The sequence below is a fragment of the Camelus bactrianus genome, chromosome 21 (genome assembly GCF_048773025.1).
Source record: "Camelus bactrianus isolate YW-2024 breed Bactrian camel chromosome 21, ASM4877302v1, whole genome shotgun sequence".
NCBI lineage: Eukaryota > Metazoa > Chordata > Mammalia > Artiodactyla > Camelidae > Camelus > Camelus bactrianus.
The window spans coordinates 5,611,041-5,628,478 of record NC_133559.1 but is presented as its reverse complement, the minus strand read 5'-3'; the positions used below and the strand labels follow the sequence as shown (position 1 = coordinate 5,628,478).

Genomic DNA, 17,438 nt, shown 5'->3' with positions numbered 1-17,438 from the left:
GTGCTCAGAAACAAAACAAAATAGAGAAACACACATTGATGAGAGTATGGCGAAAGGGCACAGATGCCAACTGAACGAGCTACCGCTGGCCAATTCTAGAACTGGAGCAGCAAAACAAAGTGGCAGCATCAGATGATGTAACCCGAAGTATAAAATAAATATCCACGAGCCCATACCGATGAAAATAAATGACAATACATTAATACATTAATAAGAGACATTCTTCTCCTATGCAGAAGAATTCCAAACCAATTACATACAGATACTACATTCTACAGGAGGGAGCCTAACTCCTCGCTCCTTAAGTGCGAGCTGCATCAGTGACGCCTATCCAGAGGGCACAGTGTGACAGGAGGTAGAGGAAGAGGAGAATAACTTTAAAGCAGAGAGACCTGACAAACACTGCTTCAGCCAGATGACCGAGGTCAGCAGTCATACGTTATGACGACAGCATGCACCCTTCATACGCACTGATGAAAATGGTACTTGACCTCTGTGCCTGTCCTTCCAAAAACCCAAAACTCCGGTCTAATCATGAAAAATAAAACCCAAATTCTAATAGTCAGGTATCCTATAATGTTACCTGACTAGAATTTCTCAAAAGTGTCAAGGTCATCAGAAACAAGGGAAGACTGAGAAACCATCACAGCCAAGATCACCCTAAGAAGAAATGACAACTAAGTAATGTGGTATCCTGGTGAGGACCCCTGAACAGAAGGACATTAGGAGACTGGAATAAACTATGGGCTTCAATCAGTAGTAATGCATCAACTTTGGTTCATTTATTTTAACAAATGTTAAACATTTAATAAATAACCATACTAATGTAAGATGTTCATAATAGGAGAAACTGTATATGGCAGGGGTAGGGGAGGTATATGTGTGAACTCTCTATACTACTGTTCAACTTTTCTGTAAATCACAAACTGTTCTAGAAAATAGTCTATAAATCTTACAAATTATATATAACAGTATGATTTTAACTTCATAACAAATGCATAAGAAAGGACAGGGAAAATATGAAAAGTAGTTGTGTCAGGACAAGCTAATGGGTGATTTTTTTTCTCCTTAAAAGTCTTCAAATTTTCTCTAACATTACTAACATATTACTATTATAATTTTTAAAACGAATTTTATACCACTACATACCTATTAGAATGACCAAAATCCAAAACACTGACAATACCAAATGCTGGCAAGGGTATGGATTAACAGGCACTGTCATGCATTGCTGGTGGGAATGCAAAACAGTACAGCCACTTTGGAAGGCAGTTTGGTGGTTTCTATAAAACTAACGTATCTTACCACCTGGATTCAGCAATTGTGCTCCCTGGTGTTTACACAAAGGAGTGAAAAACTTAATGTCCACACAAAAACCTGCGCAGATGTTTATAAGCAGCTTTATTCATAAATGCCAAAACTTGGAAGCAACCAAGATGTCCTTCAGTAGAGAAATGGATAAATAAACTGGTAGATCCAGACAAAGGAATATTATTCAGCACTAGAAAGAAATGAGCTATCAAGCCATGAGAAGACATGAAGGAAACTTAAATGTGTATTACCAAGTGAAAGAAGATAGTCTAGAAAAGGCTACACACTGTAAAATTCCAGCGATACGACAGTCAGGAAGCAGCAGAACTATGGAGACAGTAAAAAGATCAGTAGCGGAGAAGGCTTGATGGGAGGAATGAATAAACAGAGCACAGAGGATTTTTAGGGCAGTGAAACTACTCTGTATACTGTAATGGCACATACATGTCATTACAAATTTGTCCAAACCCTTAGAATGCACAACACCAAGAGCAAACTCTAGAACTATGGACTCTGAAGGACAATGTTACGTCAATGTTGACTCATCAATTGTAACAAATGCACCCTGTAGTGGGGGATGTCTGTAACAGTGGAGGCTACGCATTCTATGGACAGCCCTACTTGACAAATCCTTTGTTGACTTTTTCAAGTATCAAAAGTAGCATTTAATATTTATACCAATATTCTGAAGTACCTACATCCAAAAATTTAACACCAGGCAAAACAAGAGGGTTAGTAACAATAAAGTATGGCCCTGGCAGGGCTGAGAAATGGGGAGGTATGTCAATCAGCATCCTGCCTTCCCAAAGAGGGGAAGAGTAAACAGCTTGTCAAATAAGCTGCTTACCACCAGCAGGACTTTTCACCCTTGGCTAGGTGTTCTACTCACAAACAACGCTGCCTGAGGCAGGAAAAGCACAAATAAGGGTCATTTGTCCTTCAAACTCAGTATCTCCAGCCACAAGTAACAAGGGTTTATCACTTGGGAAAGAGTAATAGATTCCTCAAACCTTCTAGTTTCAAGGTAATAGTATACAAATATAATCTACGCAGGTAGGTTTATGTCTTAATAAATGAATCTTATTTGTCATTCAAGAAAAAAGTATAATAAAGCTTAAGGCTTTAAGATATTTAAAAAATAAAAATTAAATTAAAATCAAGCTATTCAGAAGAAAAGTTCATTTGTTATCTGATAATAACCTATAAGGCCAATGCAACCACTTAAAACCAAGGATAAAAACAAATTTGTTCATTTCTCTCCTAAATGAATATAAAATTTCAGTCTCAGAATTTTAAAACAGCCTCCTACATTAAAACTATTAAGGCTATAGATCTGTGTTCTAGGTTGCCAGGACACTAGTTTACACCTTTTATCCCAGCATAATTAACAGGCCCCTTTCACTTTCAAAAATGTCTGTTTGAGTGATAAACTGTACAGTCCTCCTAGTTTTAGTACATTTTGCATCTGGGAGACTCCTGTTAATATGCACACAGTCCCTGGGCACTTGCATGTACTAGTTTAGACAACTAAAGGCAGAACTCATGGGGACTTGGAGGAACTGCTCTAAATTTGTTCATCCCACTGTGGGGAGGCAGGGAGGAAGAGGTTAGGGGAGGAGGAATGAGGCTTCAGGTCAACTGGGCTTAACAAATGACCTTAGGCTGCTGGATCCCCCACCAAACCTAAAATTCGTTAGGGCGAGAACTGCATGTCATTCAGCTTCCTATCCCCAGTGTCTAAATACCATGTGTGTCACGTAGTAAGCATTCACTAAAACTTTTCCCTGAATGAATGAAGAAAAATTATTAGGCTAGCACACAAACACAATAATGGTTTTTCTTCATGTGGCTCCATAATTTCCTCTTATTTTTACTTTTACACTGGTTTCACTTTTTAGAGGGAAGTACTAAAAATATTATGTAACCTCTACATTTTTTCAAACTTTAGTATTAGTGATCATTTTGTTTTCTACTGTAGGAAGCAGTAAAAATAATGCTTAATTGACACACATTGTAAAGTGACTATAACTCTATAAAAAAATGTAAAAAAAAAAGCTTAAGAGTAAAATATGGCATTCAATTATGTAAGCAATTTCAAAGTGAGGCTATGCTTTCTCTTACTGAAATATACAGAAAATAAACATAAACTGTTTTTATTAATTAAAAAAAATTGATTCCAAGAATAGCAAAATGAGGTAAGAAGAAGGAATAAGACAGAAAATATGCTGACATTTAAAAAGCAGCCTTTATTTTATGTTAATTCTGAGAATAATCCATTGTAATTACACTGTTTTATCTCATAAAAACTAAATGCACCGCACTCAGAAGGAGAACTTTAAGCACAATGGGTTTCCCACACAGCAGAGGCTGAAGTATCACCAGCACACTCTTAAAGAAAGCTCTGATACTGACACTATACAAATACACATCAATTTATTTAGTTTGGATGGGATTTTTTGTTTGCTTACTTCTCAATTTTTGTCTTCAAAAACTTCATCAGCATATAACAATCCTACAGTTCAATTTAAATGTAAAGCTGGATGTAAACACTGGGCTGGCTCTTCACACTGTGGGCTAAAGATAGGAAAGTTGCTGATAGCCATAATGGTTTCCCTAACCTGACTAACTCATTCGCCTCCTACGCATACTATTTTTGAGGGCCCCCCAATTATTCACCAGCAAAACAAATATAATCAGTTCTAAATCACTTCCCAACATCAATTCAGACTTTGAGATCTGCTACAGTTTGAACCATTGCCTATACGGCCAAATTAAACACAACACCCACATGTTTTTAATTTGGTATTATGCAGTGAAAGTTAATTAAAGAATAAAATCTACTTGCTTTATCAACAACCTTAGTTTGAAAGTCAGGTAAATTGCCTACGAAGGAATCTTAATTTTTTTAAGTTCTGTTTCAATGCTATTTCTAAATTACTATAATAATGTGATTGAAAGCATGATTCCTTGTGTGATCTAGTAAGTTTGTTCTGGGGTGACAGCCTGCACCCTCTATCCCAACACCCATTTCCTAAATATTCAATTAGTTTAAAGAGGTAATATATTTGAGTGTGAGTAGAAGTGTACATCTATTACTACTACTGAAAAATAGCTCAAAATACCTTCATCTATGGTAGACAGCCTTAGAGATTAATAACAAGAGAGATATGAAGTGATATGGCTTTTTAGCAATCAAATACCATCCTTCAATCCAAATTAAATTTGGGCAATTTCTTTCGGAAGCTGAGGAACACAGACCACAGCTTCTGTAAATTGTAGTCTATTTCAACACACTGAGTAAGAAGTTAACAGTAAGACCTTTTTCAAATCAGCAACATAAAGGATAACTGGGTAGGACAGGGAAATCTAAAATAATCTATCAGCACATAATTCATAAAGGAAACTTTAATGTCACATTTCCTTGGATTCAAAACATCAGATAGAACAAAACTCACTGTCATTTCTAAGAAAACAGAAATATAAGTTACATATCTTGAGAAAACAATTTAAAACACAGTTTTCTAACCCTACCAGAATCAAAGTGATCCTAATATTAGGTGAAAAGAGTTAAGTAACCAGCATGGTCCATTCAGCAGACCCACTATACACTTTACAAATTACAAACTTTATAGATGATCAGACTGACCAACAAGAGGGCAAGGAGTTGCTAAAACTTTCACAGAGGTCATCACATTTTCCAAGATCTCCAAATATTAAGTTTCTCAATCTCCCAATTTTCAAAACTTACTAAATAAGTAGAGCTAGATAGACACACAGATATAAAAGTACTCTGGCACTTGGTGGGTAGAGGGGAGAGAGACAACTTCCTGGTTAATCTCACTGAATAGTTCTAGGAGTAATCAGCCTCTTGAATGCAGCTGGGAGAAAATCCACGCGAGCAGCTGACTCTCTAAGACCGCTCTGTACTTTTCCAAAGAGAAGTAAACTAATTATGTGTGTTTCAAGCCCACAGAATACCTAGGCCTGCCATTCTAGTCTTGCTCTGAGAGCTCACTCACAGTTTCAGATAGCTTACGCAAAAACAAATCATTTTTTTAAAAGATGTTTTCCTAACAACGGAAGTTCACTGAAGGAAGTACACATGAGAGTACTCAAATAGAGCACCTCACTGTGCAACCTGAATCCCTTGCAGGTAGGTGTACTTCATCAGTTGTATGAGAACGTTGTTAGTTAGCAGGGAGCAATAAATAATAAACAAAAGAGACTACACACGTACTGTACTACCTAGCATTTGACTAATACCATATCAAAAAATTTAATTCTGAAGTACCCCTCACATTACTGACAGAAAGCAAAAATTCACTTTGCTGTGCAGGGGAGGGTGTAGCTCACTGGTAGAGCTGGGTTCAATTCCCAGTACCACCATTGAAAAATAAATAAATTTTTAAAAACCTAATTACCTCCCCCCACCCCAACCCCCAAAATTTCACTTTGTGGTCACCACCAACTCTTAAACTAATTTAAAGGATCTTTGTACAAATTTTCATTTTGAATACCTTCAGATTTACTGCAGGTATAAATCTAAGTACTATATTAAGTTCCCTGTCTGTCTTCAGTCTCCCTCAACTCTTCAGTAACATGCTGTTTGCTGAAACTAAAGATTTAAATTAAAGGAGGCATCTTCAAATCAGAGGAATGGATTTGCAGGAAAGTACAGCTGGAACAGAACATAATAGGCAGGGCAGGGCACAGTGGGCCCGCAGCACAAAGGACCAAACTTGCCAAATGTAAACACAATGGTAAGCACAGTCACGTGAAACATAAGAGAAAGAGAAGAGGGTGTCTGGGAGGCTGAACTGCTCTGTGAGGTGGGACACAGACACGTGAAAGGCAACCAGCTCATCAGCAGCTGTTCCCAGCTCTGGGCATTAGAGCTCAGTTGTCTTTAGTTCCCTTCTTTATATAGTACAAGACAGCCCAAGAGAGTGGATGCTCTGACATTCTTCTAATTCTAACAGTGATTTTCCTCTTTGGCCTTGGAAATGTTATTCAACCTCTTCAGGTAAATAATTAAATAAACCTAAATTCACAGGAGTACTTGGTATCAATGCACATACAACTCTGTTCTGACCTCAAAAACAGAATAAAATTCAAACTTTTTAGCACTGCATCAAAACCCTGTTTGATTTAACTTCAAGCACAATTGTCTACAAACAAATAGCTTTAGATTCCTTGTTATCCTAAGAACTTTTCACATCTTCCTCCCTTTGGTCACAGTTTCCTCAGCCTATAAAATCCTGCCCCCTTCTCTGCCTACTGAAATTATACTTGTCCTTTGACCGCAGTTTAAAAGCCTTCTATGACCTATCTACCCACCAATCTTCTCAAGCATATTCACTCTTACCTCTAAACTCCCACTGTGTCTTTCATTTATCTCCATTATTTCATTTCGCTTTAAACATAGTAAATTGTTTACGTGTTCATCCTCCACCGCAGTGTGAGCTTTTCTAGTGCAGGGGTGCAGGGACTCTGCACCTCACGTGAGCCTCAAGTAAGCACTTTACACATAGGTTGTGCTTAACTGTGGTACCAAACTGAGTATGAGGTGGTATCAGTGAGCCAGTATCAGAAAAGCGATGCCCTAAATCACTGTTTTTCAAACAGTGGATTACAACTTAATGAGTCATGAAATTAATGCAGTGGGCCACCATCAGCATTCAGAAAACAAAACAAATGCAGGTCTGGAATTGTACCACTCAAACATGGGTTCTCACTGGACTGCCCAAGTGAAGTACAGAAATTATCTATGTAGCAGAGTTAAAGAACAGAATGATCTCAGCTGACTCTAACCTAAACCACCACAGTAGCCTTTTTGTCAGTAATGCCAGCATCTAATAAACTCACCACAGATCATGCTCCCAAAGCACTGTGCAGTGATCATAAATCGTAAATGTTTGCTTGTCAACTGAGTCTCTCTGCTAGCTACCAGAGCATAAGAATTATTCCCAATGGGACTTATCTTACACAATAATTTTCCTTGAGAGCATGGTAACAAACCCTCACCTGAAACAAACTGAAAAGTGGTGGCTGAAAAGAGAATTGTTCTTCATAGTAACTTAAATGACCCAGACAAATCTTCATATGACTAATAAAAGATTTGTTCCTGTTCACAGCAATGTTGCACAAGTGATTTCCAAGGCGAAGGTAATGCTGTTTTCAATTTTATTTTATTATTTTGCTACCCCAACTACCTATGAAATTAAAAGTATTTCTTGGGGTTGCAATTGTGACTGTCATGCTCTCTTCACTGATAACCAACAGAGTAAAGATAGCAACATATAAGGACAAAGAATGACTGTTATGGTCTCCTGTCTACCACCCAATTTAACACTGCAAAAGAGACAGGGTAAGTAAAGATATAACATAATTGTATTCCAAAATAACAGAACCAAAGTTCAGCTGCTATCCAAGTTCACAGAGATGTGACTGAATTTTAAGAATTTTACGTGACTACTCAGTCAAGAATAGTTGGCCATTAGCAGTCAAGACTAGCTGAGAAAACAAAGAAACAAAACACACACTGGATTTAGAATCCAAAGACCTGGATTAATTCTGGTTAACATTCGTTACTGCAACACCCAGTTTCCTCTCTTATGAAACAGAGGTAATACTTAAACATTCAATCAGCAAGCATTTATGGAAGAATACCTTCTATGCGCCACTAGGTATCTGACCAGGGAAACAACACAGATGTAGTCCCTGCCATCAAGAAGCTTACAGTTTCCCCATCTCACAAGGTTATGGTGAAAAATCAAATGTCAAAACACTGTGCAAACTTTAATACTACAAAAACTGCAAAGTGGTAAAATGATTATTACTATTAACTTGTTCCACCTCTCAACCCCATCTTTATTACAACAGCTCAAGCAAGATTCAATAAATAAAGTATAGATGATCTGATATAATAGTCCACTATCCACTGAAGTGATTTTCCTGAAGGCTGGCATTTCAAGAGCCTAACAAATTACTCTGTTAGTGTAGTCTTAGCTAGTGACTTTCTATATAACCATGACAATAAAAGGAACTGAGAGTTCAGGGCCCGTAATTTCACTTCAGGTTTGGGGAGGGTACGGGGGCTGCGTTACCTATACCTGGTAAGGGAGTAAAAAAATAGACTTCTAGGCCCCATGCAAGACCTACTGAATCATAACTCTTAAAGGGTGAGCCCGCAAATCCGTAATTTTGACAAGCACAGCAGTGATCCTAGGCTCACTAAAGCTTGAGAATCACTGCCATCAAAACTTCCTTTGATCAATAACCATGATTTCAAACACCATTTCCAAAATCTACCTGGAAGAGCCAAACCAACTACAATTCAGCTTCAGTTGAGAAAGCAACTCTCGAGAAGGTACTTTTTAACTTGTAAAAATACTGCTTGTAGCACCAATCTCTTTTTATTCAACGATCTTCAAATTTTTACATAAAATGAAGCCCCCCACAAAAAAGAGTGCCCATGAGATTTTTGTTTTTGAAATCAACTCTCAACAAATATATATATTGACACACACATCTGTAATTTTTCTTATGACTTAACTTGAACAAAGGGAAGGTACATTATCTTGCACCTATCAAGAAATAAGGCATATACTGTCTGCCTAGCATAAATACCATCACTATATTGCTTGCAAGCCAACCAAGAGTCTGCGCTTATTAAAGACCACATTACCCAAATACCAGAGACAGAGCAAACTAGCCCTCAGAAATATAGACAGTACCAAACTCATACCCACTGCACACCTAAGCCCTCCTCAGGGCATCTCTCAAGAAATTAATCAAGAGCCTTTGGAACTACTTAAACCTTAAGAAAATTAACCTGAAGTCAAATGTTATTTCACATACTATATAATTAGTGCAAAGACATATTTATTTTGCTTCTGTTTGTTGAAAGCATCCGTCAGGCATTAGCCTCCAGGTATACACACATCAAAGGGAAAGCACTCACTATGTTACACTGGGAAAAAATTATAAGGTGGAGACTGACATTGCTATTCAAGAAAACTTTCCACCTACAGTAAAATTTAGAGCCCAGAAGGCTTGTTCACACTCCAGTACCAAGTCCTGCAACACGACTCCCAAACCAGTTACAATCTAGTCAGTTTTGAAGGGAGAAAGGACAAACCAAACCATATTGAGGTTAGTTTAACAACTGTTCCAAGATTCAATGAGGACAAGGCCTTGGTAAGCAGACTTTAAAAGAAACGCAAAGAAATAATGCTCTTACTTTTGTCCAAGCTTGTATTCTCCTAAATCTCAAAATTACTCTGTTCTTTCAAACCTCCCTCAGTTGTCCAAACTACTGTAATATATGAAATCTGTAATAAAATAATTCATGTATTGGAGGAAAATGTCTAAAATAGAGCAAAGTCTTAAACAGCAATTATCAAGTCCAGATATCCACCTATGACTCAATACAAACTACATCTACACAGCAGTAATAATCCAGCTATGCCTACTCTGACCCTGCCTGGCACTTCATCAACATGCAAAGCTTCCCTGGGACAACAGAGAGGTTAATTTAAGGAACTTGGGTGAGAGACAGAGAAAAGTACTGCCTAAAGAATGCTTTAGGAAAGTCAGCGTCAACCTAACCAAGATCAAAACAAGCAGCAGACACAGATATTCTTCAAGAATCATGTCTTTTTGGTCTCTGATTTCCTCCTCCTACTTGAAAACCTAAGGAGAAGATGTAGACTTTGGAAGAAGGGAAAGTAAAAGAAAGAACCTGCCTGGTTAAGGACCCAGAGAATTTACTAAGTCACTTGGCTCTGTGTTGCAACTATCACTATTTTCACTATAGTAGCAGAGAAGCTTCAAAGAATCTGGAAATCAAAATACAACTGGAAGGTGAGAAACCATTGCCAGATGTCCAATCATCACTATCTTCCGGAGAAAGGTTCTCTAAGCAGAGTGTTCTTTTTCCCCTGCCCACTAAAAGAGATAAAGTTCCCTACTCACCAACAAGGATGTGCCAAAATGTAATAATGTCTTCTCTCTAGAAGGAGGAATGAGCCTAGACTGGAACCTGGGCCTGATGCAAGAACTTCTACCTGTCTTGGAAATCATCTGAGGTCCCCTTTACAGTACCTAGTTTATACCTGGACTCTGATGCAAAAACCGCGGTAAAGGCAAGATGCCACCAACTATGTTAGCTGGCATATACATATGAAATGGTTGATCACATTAGCTTTTGTCTTCTACAGAATTAGTTTAGTTTCTTTAGCTTTCAGTTTAGTTCCTTTAGCTCCAAAAAAGAATAAATGATTTAGAAGTTTATAAGTTTAAATAAATATTTCAGCTTTAAATTTAAAAATAAACAGCTGGATCCAAAGTTAGCTTCCAAAGGGAAAGGAAAATGACAATCCCAAGAGCATCTATCAGAAGAAAACACCAACCACAGGTTTTGAGTTGTCTAGAAAGAAAAGAATTAGGTGCCCACATACAAAGCAAAAGACCATCACCGCATTCTATACCTGAATGCCCTGACCTCCAAAAGATTAAGAATACACTGCCAAAGCATACTAGAAAAGAGTATGTAGCACATCAACAGAAAAAGAACTCATCTATTTACAGAGAGGACAGGGGAAAGCTGTAAGAACTCCAACACTTGCTTTGGTGAGCTCTCTTTCTAGAGGTGAAAGGTCAGAGGAAACAGAACGAATGTATACCACAAAGAATGTCAGGGACAAGGGCAGGAGGCATCAGCGAAGTAGGAAGGGGCAGACTCCACTATGGGCCCTTCAAAATACTATCACCTTGAAACCTTGAGCAAACCTACTGTTCTACTAGAGGAAAGACTGAAGGATGTGGAAATTACGGTTAAAATAATATTTAAAAATGAGAAAGACTTCATGAGGGCAAAAGTGTGAAAAAAGAATATACAAGATAGATTCAGTAAGGAGATACAGGATGGAAGACCTCTGAGGAGAATGGAGGTAATGAGAGCACGCACCACCTACCAATCAACAATCACTAGATAAACCTTAATACAAAGTATGAAAACACAAATGTAACACCTGGGTTAGAAGAGTGGAGGAGGTCTACAAAGAAACTGCAAGACAAGGCAGCAACCTGCCAAAGCTTTAACGGATGCAGCAGGGAAGTAAGGATGAAGGAGTATGAAGGGGGAGGGACTGCAGCAGGGAAAGAGGATGGGTTGCAGCAGCAGAAGGGGCCTAAAAAGAGAAGGAAGGGAAAGCAACCTAGAGGAGAGAAAGAACTGGATAAAGTCAGGCGTGGGAGGGATCTCAAGAGGACAGAGTAGGAGAGAGAATGAAAACGGCATGTGTTGAAAAAGTGGGGAGATCAAAGACCCAAAAGGGGGGCTGTGGGGAAGCAGGAGCCAAGGATAGCTTTACCATAAATCTGACTAAAAAGAAGTGTGAGTATCGTGCAGGAGTGAAGACGGGGGCCGGAACAGGGATGCTCTCAGAGAGATGTAGAGATGGAGACACTAGATTCAAAATCCTGCTGTAATACGGGGACTACTGTGAAGAGAAACTATAGTCAAAGACACCATCACCATCACCATCACCACCACCACCCTCCCCCAAAAAAGCAGCCAGGGTCAGAAAAGAAGGTATTCTCGAAGTATGAATACAAGAAGGAGAGGAAGAGAGGGACACATGGTAGGATAGAAAAATCTAACCATAAGGAGAGGGTAACCAACAAACAGGAGTGCATCGTGGAGCGATGACGTTTTCGGAGGAAAAGTAGGAGCAGACCAAAGGTCCTGCCCACTTGGTCTAGAGGGCAGAACGGACGGTCCCCGGTGGCTGAAAGGAGTGGTAGAGAACAACAAACTATGACGCTCAAGATGAGAACTTGGGGATGACACACAGTGGCTGGGTCAGAAAAGGAGATGCTGTCAGGAGAGAGGTTCATTATGAGGAAAGCGAGGGGCACCGAGGAGCAGAAAGCATGCCAAAGGCGGACGCAAAGGGGCAGAAAAGAAGCCAAAGGAATGGAGGCAGGGGTAAAAGCAGTAGGGGCGCAGGGACAGACACTGCAGATTATAGAGAGGGAGGTGGGAGTCCCAGAAACCCAGGGCGTGGGGAGGTAAAAGGGTCAACCCCCAGGGAGGGGCGGGGGTCGGGAGGGCCGGCTCGGCCTGTGGGTGACAGGGGGAGAGGGGAAATGCACGGACAGGCGGAGGGGATGGGGTGGGGTGGGGCGGCGGGCAGCCCCGATACTCACACCTCCAGAATGCGGTCCCCCTTGCGCACCCCGGCCCGGTCGGCCGCCCCCCCGGGCAGCACGGCGCTCACATGCTGCAGCGGGGCGTACAGCTCCCCGTTGATGCTCCGCAGTTGCCCGCCCTCGCTCACTTGGCCCCGCACGTTGAAGCCGTAGCCAGACTCGGACTTGACGATTCGCACGACCCGCGGGCCACCGCCTCCGCCGCCGCCGTTCCCGGCGCAGTGGAGCCCAGAACCCCCACCGCCGCCGCCACCTCCGTTCCTGTGAGGGGCTGCGGGGTGAATCCCTTCCCCGTCCTCGTCCGCCATCTTGCGAGCAAGCGAGCCGTACTCCCACCCCCCTACGCCTCCACTCCCTCAGCGCGCGCACGCCCTTCTCGGCAGCCGCGCGACCCCCGGCGCGCGCGCCCGCTCCGCCGACCGCGGGACCCGAGTTGGCCAAGGAGCCGCGGGCGCGGGTAAAGGGTAGGGAGGGGGCGGGGAGGAAAAGAGGACGGTTAGGCCCCGTGGAGCCTCCTGGGAGATGTAGTTTCTGGACAGTGGCGGGGAGAGGGCTGGGCCCGGGCCGGAGGTGAGGTTATATAACGCGGTTCGGGCGCAAAGCCTGATGGGAGTTGTAGTTCGTCTTTTCTGCTCTAATTAGGAGTTTTCCTGTTGGAAGGTGAGCTGCTAACCTAGCCCTGAGTGCAGCTGACAGATTCAGCTGTTGATGTGCGGCAAGTTTTATTTTTCTCCTTTCATTTCGTAGCCTCTGAAAGCAGTAATATTAAGACAAATTTACGTTTGTGATTCAATAAGGTCTTAAATTATAACATCTTGTTTGCTCGGCACTTTTCGTGTCTCCATACATTACTTTATTCCGTGGCCCAACATTCTTGTGAGACAACTGGATCATGAATTCGTTTCTCTATTTCATATATTAGGAAACTGAACCAAAGTCATCCAGCTATTAGGTAACAGGAACTAAGGCCCAATTATTTTTGCACAACTTTCTGTTCATATATTGCAACTACATAAAAACTGCCCCAACTATGCAAAAATCATATGGAGAGGAAACAATGTTCTCAGTGATTTAGACCTGGATATTAGAGTGGCAAAGTAATAATATAAATTAAGCAATGACTTGGGGGTTTTTTTTGGGGGGGGTAGTTTTTAAATATCCATATATATGTTTTTTATTGAAATATAAGTTGATTTACAATATTATGTAAGTTTCAGGTATATAAGCCGTGATTCACAATTTTTAAAGATTACACTCCATTTATAGTTATTATAAAATATTTGGCTATATTCCATGTGCTGTACCATAAATCCCTGTAACTTATTTATTTATACATAGTAGTTTGTACCTCTTAATCCCCTACTGCTCTCTTGCCCCTCCCCACTTCCCTCTCCCTACTAGTAACCACTAGTTTGTTTTCTGTATCTGTGAGTCTGTTTCTTTTTTGTTATATTCACTAGTTTATTTCTTAGATTCCACATATAAGTGGTAACATACAGTATGAGCAATGATTTTGCAGTTATCTTTATTTGAAATTCATTTTGTTTTCCCCAACAGCCCAGTAGAGTTCTTTGCAAATGGCAGCAATTGATGTTTTTTGGCTACCTACCTGAACACAAACTTAAAAGATACTGTACAGATTGCCTGACAAAGGCAAGTAAGAAGAGCAAGAGCAAAAATAATGAAAAATACCTTTCTTAAACACTTATGCTCAAGCTTAGTATTTGATTTTATCCTATTGACAGGCTAATAAATTAGTCTGTTACTGTTCCGTGGATGCTGATAAAAGACGCAAGACTCCTGGGCCAGAGACAAAGGACTATTACTCACAGCATGGGAAGCAACTTGAGCTTCAACACTTTAGTATCAATTTCTCTCACCCACTAAAGTCCCACGGAGATGACCAGAAGGGCTCAGATGAATGCTGTGCACTTGGTGGACTTACATGACAGCTAAGGAACACTGAGCTTGGGGAACCCATCACTTTATAGGAAGCAGTAAGCAATCCCATTCTTTGTCCTGGAGAGAGAGATTACTTCATCCCTGAAGGTCGCTCACTGTAAACATAACCCTGAGAAATGACCCTGGTAAAGAGCAGTCAGGGCCTTGCGTTCTTTTCATACCCAGGAAGATGGGTAGAAGCATGAAAGACCCATGAAGGACTGTCTCTCTCAAAATTACTATGTGCCAAACACTATTCTAAGCACTTTAAAATCTTGCTTAACCCTCACAACCCTTCAATGGCCTTTACTTTATAGATGAATAAACCAGCATAGAGAGCTCACACAGCTAATAAGCTATGAATCTAGAAAAAACAACAAGGACACATAGTTCAAAAACAGTGAAAGTTAATTTGCAGAGGCCTGATGACTTGTAAAAGCAACAAGCAACCCCTAAAAGAATTTATGGACTGTGTAAAAGTTTCCAGGAATTGCTCAGTGAGGGAGGCGGGGAACCCAGTAGAATAATTAAGATGTTTTACAAAACGTGCGATGAGAATTCAACATTATTATATTAGAACATTAAATTAATATAACCTGATTTTATAAGAAAGCTAATGAAGAGGGGTCTTGATTAGTTAAACAAATATGAAACTTAATACAAGCTGGAATAAGAATTTTGCTCCAGACTAATCATGGCATTTGGATTGAACCTGAATAGTTTGGTTTGAACTGAGCGTTGGGTGGAAAGGAACTTATCCAACAAAGCCAGGCATCACAGAAAGGAAAAAGGGAGCTTCCACTAAAAGAATTGGGTTTTTTGTTTGTTTATTTAACAAAAATGTCCTGAATGCCTACTCTGTTCTACGTGCTGTAATAGCAGCTAGGGATCCAAAGATAAATAAGATGGTATCTACAAGGTCCACCAAGGGCAGTGTGACGTGGTCAGACTCACAAATGCACGTACTCCTTGATCTGTTAATGCCCCTTCTAGGAGTCCATTCTCCTGTCGCACTCGCACGTGTGTGAAATGACATTTTTGTGAAGTTAGTCGTTGTAACAGAAGTTAGCATTTGCAACAGATTGGGAATAACTTAATGTTCATTGGTTAAATTACGATATAGCCACAAGGAAAAACTGAATAACTGTAAATAAAGAATAAGGAAGCTCTTTACTGAAGTGGAATGATCTCATGGACACCGTACGTAATTAAACAAAAATAAGATGCAGCACGGTCTGCAGAACACGATGCCGCTTTTGTATAAAAGGGAACCACAGATATGTTTACATCTCTAGAATTATTCGCAAGAAACTGATAACATTGATTGCCTCTGAGGAGGGGGACTGGACAACGGTGGGGTGAGGACAGGATAGACTTTTCACTATACCTTTTACCTTTTTGTAACTTCTGAATTTTTAGACAGATGAATGTGTTGCCTATTCAAAAAGTAAATACAGAAAATACTTAGAAAGGATTGGATTGGAAGAAAAGGTGATCGGAGCATCCAAATAAGAAAATAAAATGAGACACCGTTCCTGCTCTCAAGAACTCACAATCTAGCCAGAGAGACAGCAAACAAAAAAGCAATTACACTACAGGCCTTGGCCCTCCTAAGTAATGAGAGCCGTGCAGAGGCCTGAACAAGCTGCTAAGAGTGCACATAGGAGAGGCCTTTAAAACGGAACAGCTGAGCTGAGGGATCATCCATCCATGAGGGAGCCCAGGCAGAGGACAGTGGTGGGAGGGCATTCTGACGGGACACCAGGGATTTGAAAGAACGTAGTGAGTGAGAGAACAGCAACCTGGAGCAGAGGGGACAGGGAGGAAGGGGCACCGAGGGACGGGAGGAGGGCAGGAATCAGATCCAGGAGGGCTTCATATACTGAGTATCGTGCTCAGGAGTTTGGATTTCATGCCAAAGTATTTGGGGGCCTCTGGACACTTTTAAGCAGAGCAGCAGTATTATCAAAGTTGTGCTTCAGAAAGTTCATTCTGTTGGAAGTGTGGAGACAAAATGAGACAGAAAGATCAGTTAAGAAGTGATTGCAGTGATTCAGGTGAAAATTGATGAGACTCCAACTAGGGCAGTGGTGATGGAGGAGGATTCACTGGAGAAAAAACTCAGTAACCCCTTGGCTCTCAGTGTGAGCATGGGGGAGGAACGATTGATGCAAGATTCCTGACTTGGCAGTGTGATTTGTTAAGACTAGGCATGAAAAGGAAGAAGAAAAGGTTTCAGGGGGATGATAATGAATTCAGTATGGGGTCTGCTGGATTTGAGGGGCCTGCAGAAGATCCAAGAGGAATTGATCAGTAACTGGTCAGATGCATGAGTTCGGCATCAGGGAAAAGGGTCTGGGCCAGAGCACAGATCTGGGAGCCATCAGACCTGGCTGGTGGTGGAGAGCCCCAAAGCAGAGCTGTAGTGAAATGAGAGAACGACTTGGGCCAGAATGCAGAGAATGTCCTCTTCCCCCCATTTAGGAGACTTCAAGAGGAAAAGGGGAGAGACTGAGAAAGAAGAGTCAGAGAGCTGGGGGACCCAGAGAGAGTGGGACCTTCAAAGTTGAAGAAGCTGCCTTTGGAAATAGGACCTGGAAAGTTTGCAGAGCACTTGCCATCCAAGGGTTTGTCTAGTCTTCACAATAACCAGGTAAACAGAAGCATTCATGAGAAACTAGGCAGGCCCCAGGCACACTGCTAGTTAATAGCAGAACTGAATCTTGAACCCAGATTTTCTGACACCAAAGTCAGAAAGTCTCTCCACTATCCAGCTTCCTTTTGGTTAAAGGAGAACACAGTTCCTTCTTGCCTTTGTGATGTACAGAGTCAGCAGGCTTCCATTGGTTTTCTGTACAGGAGAGCCCCACCCTGCACCACTGCTCATGTAGTCCTTTGGTTCTAGATGTCCTGCCTCTTCTCCTTCCCTCTTTGCTGGTCTAAATGCTCATCCTTCAAGCTCGAGCCTA

At 40.9% G+C, this 17,438-nt stretch overlaps 1 protein-coding gene across 2 annotated transcripts in view; it reads right to left on the bottom strand.

The window, feature by feature from the left end:
* SNX27 (sorting nexin 27) overlaps positions 1-13,027 on the bottom strand; it is a 51,964-nt gene extending 38,937 nt beyond the window's left edge. Inside the window, exon 1 of one of the 2 annotated variants that reach the window (XM_074349423.1) lies at positions 12,526-13,027. In XM_074349423.1, the coding sequence (XP_074205524.1) occupies positions 12,526-12,836 (311 nt within the window). In that variant the 5' untranslated portion in view covers positions 12,837-13,027. The remainder of the gene's footprint in view (positions 1-12,525) is intronic. The other variant, XM_074349424.1, reaches the window with a different exon arrangement.
* Positions 13,028-17,438: the final 4,411 nt, after the last annotated feature.